Consider the following 6325-nt stretch of genomic DNA (forward strand, 5'->3'; position numbering starts at 1 on the left):
TATATTTGAACCTTTAATTAAAAAGGGTCCTGTATCAATTTGAGAACTTCAATTTAGCTCACAATGTTAAATGGATTCAAATTTGAGTAACTGAATGTCACTGATAACCAAACTAAGTGCGGCAAACATAAGAATGTTATAATGAATGTAAACAAAAGTAAAGATTACAGATATTAAAGCATACAAGTAGCATACATTAATGATAAGATGGTGAAATTGGCTTGAGTGCTAGGAATAAACTCATTAATGAGCAGATAAATTTACAGAAAAAAATTGGAATGAAAAACCACATGAACACTCAGAAGGAAAATAAAACTGCAAAATTCATAAGGCAGCACAAATAGCTAGAATGAGGCAAATGATAATGCTGATGACAAAATTGACCATTAATTAATTAGTAAAAGTGAACATATTCAAAAGTTTCAAATGATAAGCATCCTAAACAGAAAAGAAATAATAATATATCAAAGCCAACCAGCAGAGATCAAAAAATGAAATTAGGCCAAATGGAGCTAAACTGTAACAAACACAGCAAATTGGAAAAGATAGCAAGTAGAGGTTATAGATCTATTAGAAAATACGAAATATACAAGAAATATCGTTTTATATTTATCTGAAGATTCTGATCTATAGAGCTCAAACACCAACTTAACATTGAACCATAAAACTAAAGCTAACTTACTAGACTTGAAGATTTGTTCAAACACACTTAATGATAAATTAAAGAGTATGTGGCAGAAAAAAAATTTTTTTTTAACAAACTCCATTTATATAAGCAAACAGTTAGAACTTTTTAACAAACTCCATTTATATAAGCAAACAGTTAGAACAAAGTTCATCTCAAGTAAAAGCGCCCCTATGCAAGCTTAAGGTGTCATACGAACATCATCAACTCGGGCCTGCTATAGATGTTATTCTCCTCATCCGCCAGCACTGGGTAAGCAGCAACAAGTGTATCCTGAGCTCCAATATAAAGTGAGTTGTAAATCTTCCAGTATACCTCACGGACCTTCCTTGCTGGATGGAACAAGCCTTGGAGGCAATAGTTCAGGACGACTGCAGCTCCTAAGGCAACTCTCATTCCTTCAATAGCCTCCATTACAGCATTTATGACATGTGGAGAAGTTTCAAATATATTAGGCCACACATAGTTCATCAGATGGACCAATGCATCCTCACAACCCAAACCAGCAACACCCAATGCCATGTGCTTTACAGCTGAAGCAGCAGTTTGTCTATGAACCAGATCCCTATCCATCAAAGCATCTTCCAGTAATGGTGTCACTGCATAAATGTAATCCTTTCCCATCTCTCCAATGTACTCAAAAAGAAAGGAAAGAGATTTTAAGACTCCATTTTGTACATTCAATTCTGGCACACGGTATTCATTCATAAGGGCAGGGAGAACAGTGAATGGGGAGCAGGTTTCAGCAACTATAGCAATTGCAACTGTTGTGCAAACACGATTTTGACGCTCTTGCACTTTCAAATTGTTTAATAAAGTTGCCAAAACGTCCTGTGGTCCAATAGCTTTTGCAATGTACCCAAATGTGTTCACTGTAGCTCTCCTGATGCCTTTCTTATGAGCCTTCAGCATATCAAGCAGCTCAAAACATATCCTCATCCACTCTCTAGCAGGAACAAACTCAGCGCCGCGATCAGCAATTCTGCCAACAAGATCAATACAGTTCTCCTGAACCTTTTCATGTCTGTTCTTCAGAATAGGAGTCAGCCGAGGAAGCAGGTCTTTGATGGGAGGAGTCATCTTGGTCATACCTATAACATTAACTATTGCCTTTAGTGCTCCCAAAATAGAACCTAAAACCTCAGGGTATTCTTCTCCAAGATACTCATATAAAACAACACCTAAATGGCCCATCAACTGCTCTTCATGACACTGTTTCATGACAACTGCAATCCGTGAAATAAGGTCAGCTGCTTGCTGCCTCACTTTTGCGCTCTTGTTATTCAATCTCCATTTGATTGTTCCACAGATTTGAGGAAGGTAAGGCTTCACTCTCTGACCAAGAGCATTCACGACTGCACCAAATCCATTAAGCATGACATTTGCATCATCACTGGTCTGTTCTTGGAATGCATAAAGTATCCCATCAATAAGAAGCTCTTCCAGACGGGCATCAATATCAGAAGCACCCAAATTGGATACCACTTTCTCAATGGTTTCCATAACCATTCTCCGATAGGGCTCACTCTCATCCTTAAGGTCTTCCACTATCCTTCCAACAATATCTGCCACACCAACCTTATTTGCAATTTCAACAGTAGTATCCACAAGCTGCTTGTAGTTTCTTCGATCCAGGGCCATCCTCCTAACCCAAAAATTTCTGAAGAACTCTGGAAGAATATCATTTCGTATGTAATCAGGTTCAACACCTTCAGTACTTACACATTGCTTAACAACTTTCAGCACAATCTTCTTCATTTCTTCATCAGGGGATTGGAACTCACGAATAAGAATGACCATGACTTCCTTCGTGTAGTAACTTGCATAAAGTGCATCCATAAGGGGAATAATGAAGCCAATTGCCTTCAAAAAGGCTGCTAGCACCTTCCCACGGTGTGAACGAATACCCTTCCAAAGTGGCTTTAGAACTGAATCAAAACTTTCAATACCATAAGGAGCAGCCGCTTCTGCCAAAGCTGCAAGAGATAGGGCAGTAATTGTTCTGACCTTCTGATTCTCATCACTAAGCCCATGTTCAATGATTTCAACCAGAGACCTTAGGTGTGGAAGAACAGCACATCCCATGAGAATTGCAATCTGTTGCACAATTTTTATACCAGTGTGTCGTGCTTGCCAAGACTTTTTACTTTGGCAGACAGCCTTCAGAAAAGGTAGAAGAGCAGGAATTCCCAAAGCGGAAGCCACCACACTGAAAGCCCTTGCAGTTGTATTCCTCACATATTCATCTATGTTATCAATATCAGGCCTCATTGCTGCAATCATTGTAGCCAAACCAGCTGCTTTGCTTAGATTAGAAATGATCTCCCTTCCCTCAACACGAGCATAATAGTCCTCATCAATTAGTAAAGGCTCAATAACCACAAGGATCTTGTGCACAAAGGGGCGAACCAACTCATCCAACTTGTACAACACCCTATCAATAACCTTCACCAAGAGATGCCTCTCTTGGTCTTCAAGCGTAGGTTGCATGAGCAAAGGCAGGATTTTATTGAAGAGAGGACCTGCTCCAAATTCCCTAGCCTTATCAGTGAGTTGCCTCAATGCTGTTTTCCTTTGTGGAGGAGTACCATTCTTCACCTTTAGCAAAAGCTTCATTATTTTCCTCTCCTTTTGCTCCTCCGGTGACAGTTCCTCCTCTTCCTCCTCATTCAAAAGAGCCCCAAAGTACTGATAATCCTCTGGCTTCATGAATGGCAACCCACCAGGTGCTTCCTTCGGGACATCAAACTGCTGCCCCCGGTTCTCTTCAGGGATTGCATAAAGTGGTGTACCAAGTGGAGTTGGAGTAGCAAGAAGCTTCCTTGCAGGAGTTCTGATGGGAACATAAGAAGCTGGTGGTTCAAGGATCTTGTAACCCTCTTGAGGAAACATGGCATCAAGTTCTTCATCAGTCAAAGGTCTGTTCCTCTCCTCAATATCCCTCTCCCACCTTAGCAAATTATACTGCTCTGGCGTCATAGGTCCCCGAAGGTTGATAGCTCCAGGAGTTGGGGTTGCCAAGTCAACCCCACCAATGGGAGTGACACCAGGAGTAAACGCTGCAGCAGGAGTTGCAGCACCAGGCATCGGAGTGACACTCCCCATGGTAGCCGGAGTCTCGTCCCATCTTGATCTTTGCCGTTTGGGAGTAGGGGTAGCCAGCCCACCAAGCTTCGGCGTAGCATCCCAAGTCATCCCAGCTGGAGTTGCACCAGGGGTGGCAGCTGCTGGAGTAGCATCAGAATCAGCAAGCCGTCCAGGAGTCGGAGTCTCATCCCACCTGTTCCGCCTAGAGATCGAAGGGGTTGCATCCCCAACTCTCCCAGGAGTTGGAGTAGCATCCCATCTCCCGATGCCAGGAGTTGAATCTGGGGCATCCCAATCAGAACTTGCTTTCACCTTCTTTACAACAGAAGAACTGTCAGAATCCTGCGACTGATCCCACCTGTTCCTCCTCTTCTGAGCAGCAGCAGGTGGAGGAGCCTCAGCTGCAGCAGCCTTGCTGTTCTTCTCCTCTTCATGTTTCTTGGCCGCCGCTTTCAGCAACTCCTCCTTCTGGCGTTGAAGGGCTTGTTCTCTCATTACATCAGCGTAAGTACGAACAGATGGATCAGGAGTAGCCTCACCTGATGCGAAAGGGTCATTACGTGCAGGGGAGATGATACGATCGAGTCGTCGGCGGCGATACTCATCTTCACGGTCGATAATGCGGGAGGGCTTCTTGAATCCGGAATCGTCGTCCCCATCTGCTCGAGGAACATCAATCAGCGACTTCGGAGCCGTGTAGGTGGGCATGCGGCGGCGACCAAGAAGCGAAGCGTCCCCATCCGCTTCATCATCGTCCTCGTTTACAGCAATGGATCGAGCGTAGCCCTCGAACCGATTTTCCTCGTAGAGGTCGGAATCAAAAGTGACGGAGGCTAGAGGAGCTAAGTTCTCCATATTCCGCCGCTCCTCCTGCGCCCTTTTGATCTCATTATCGATGTTCTCTCGATCTATTTCCATCTTCTGCTAAACCTAATGGATCACAAGCTTGAGGAATCTGGAGTGCGACAGGGAGATTCTTAGTCCAGAAAACAGAACATAAACGAAGATGATAACTAGGGTTTCCGACTGTGGAGAACTTACCTCGAAAGTTTGGGCTTTTGGGAAGATGCCGAAGAGGAGTCGAGGCGAGCTTGCCGGTTTACAGGGAAATCAGTCGTCGGCGAGAAATGCGGCATTTTAGGCTTGGTATTGGAATTAAATGGGTTAATCTCAGCCGTCCATCTCCATCACAATCTTACCATAAACCGACTTCATTTTTAATCTCAATATTATGTAAATTTTTGGGGATTTACATGCATATCAGTTAATTATTTATTATTTACTTATATAACGTCTACAACATCAATTTTAATTGGGTCAATTTCTTTAAACTGTACTCGACAAATTGGTGGAGTCAGTTGTGATCTGAAACGATAAATTTTTTAGGCGTCTGTATTCTCTCCAACTGAACGGAGCTACCTCATCTTTTCAAACGAAGCCCTCGTTGCCCGTCTCCCATTCATCACATGGCTCTGCACTCTGGTAAATTCCATGCCATCATTTATTTCTCTTCTTTATCGAACCTGATCGTGAATTTCACTCAAATTTTGAAGGCCTCTCCAATTTTAAACTTCAATCAAATTTTGATGTCCTTTGATGCCTACTATAACGGTTGTGCCCTTTTTGCCGGCTCTTGATTGAAGGACCCGAAGGGAACTTTATGCAAGGGGAAAAGAAAGCTTTAGGGAAAACTTCTACTTTTCAATGGTATGTATTTACATTTTCCTAAATTTTCCTAATCAAATTTATGGAACTTTAGTAGCAATAAAAAATAATTATGCATTTTTTAAAAAAGAGAAAAAAATATATTTATAACAATAATTTTTTACTAATTTGAATTTTTTACAACAAATATATAATTATTTTTATAGATAGTCTTAACACCCAAAGTTGACTTTAAAGGATCATGTGTATAAAAGCATATTTCAATCCATGTTTGACCATAGCCAAGATCGTTATAAACTCAACATGTGGCTATTTAACATAAATCAGGGTTAGACTCATTTGTCTGTCTCAAGGTGTCACTCACCTCATCTAGAAGTCTACTTATGATGCTACTCATCCACATCCTTTGAGGCCAGTGATTAATTCCATCAACTCAGTAAGATAATTGTCCACATAGATCTATTGGTGTCCTAACTATTTTGCCTACTTGCTAGTGTTTGTTCCATAGGGTACTTTTTATTAATTTTTATAAGGTTAAGGTGTAACCTTTCTTGCAAAGTTATTATAAGGTTAAAGAGTATCTTTTTTATGAGATTTGTTTTGGTTTTTGGTGCTTGCAATAAAAATTTCATAGCTTCTCTCTCAAATTCTTCTTCCATACAATCTGACAGGTCATAATCTTCGTCATCGATAACTCTTCCTTGCTCTTTGGACAACTCTATAATGTCAGCCCTAAGCTTTTCCAATGCAACCTTGATTGACTTTCCTCTGATCCTCTTTAGGTTAGTCGGGGTTCCTGGTAAACATCTCTCTAAGTATCGAGTTCTAGCGCATGTGTGACAATCGGAGTGTCAGACTTTGAATCCATTGGTCATCAGGCTCTTCAGA

The 6325-nt window shown here is 41.5% G+C and overlaps 1 protein-coding gene across 2 annotated transcripts; it reads right to left on the reverse strand.

Moving 5' to 3' along the window:
* Positions 1 to 790: 790 nt before the first annotated feature.
* On the reverse strand, positions 791 to 4893 carry LOC110031120 (splicing factor 3B subunit 1). Of its 2 annotated transcripts, none has more exons than XM_020734178.1 (2): positions 4814 to 4893; positions 791 to 4727 (listed from the first exon to the last, which is right to left on the reverse strand). In XM_020734178.1, exon 2 carries the CDS (start codon positions 4688 to 4690, stop codon positions 875 to 877), a length of 3816 nt encoding a protein of 1271 aa, XP_020589837.1. In that variant the 5' UTR covers positions 4691 to 4727; positions 4814 to 4893; the 3' UTR covers positions 791 to 874. The 2 variants fall into 2 exon arrangements, with proteins under 2 accessions (XP_020589837.1, XP_020589838.1); XM_020734179.1 differs by having other exon boundaries at positions 791 to 4702; positions 4814 to 4878.
* Between the last annotated feature and the right edge of the window lie 1432 nt (positions 4894 to 6325).

The sequence above is a fragment of the Phalaenopsis equestris genome, unplaced genomic scaffold (assembly GCF_001263595.1).
Source record: "Phalaenopsis equestris unplaced genomic scaffold, ASM126359v1 Scaffold000770, whole genome shotgun sequence".
NCBI lineage: Eukaryota > Viridiplantae > Streptophyta > Magnoliopsida > Asparagales > Orchidaceae > Phalaenopsis > Phalaenopsis equestris.

Excerpts from the sequence above, each read along its gene's own strand:
- LOC110031120 (XM_020734178.1), bottom strand. The coding sequence starts at position 4,690 with ATGGAAATAGATCGAGAGAACATCGATAATGAGATCAAAAGGGCGCAG.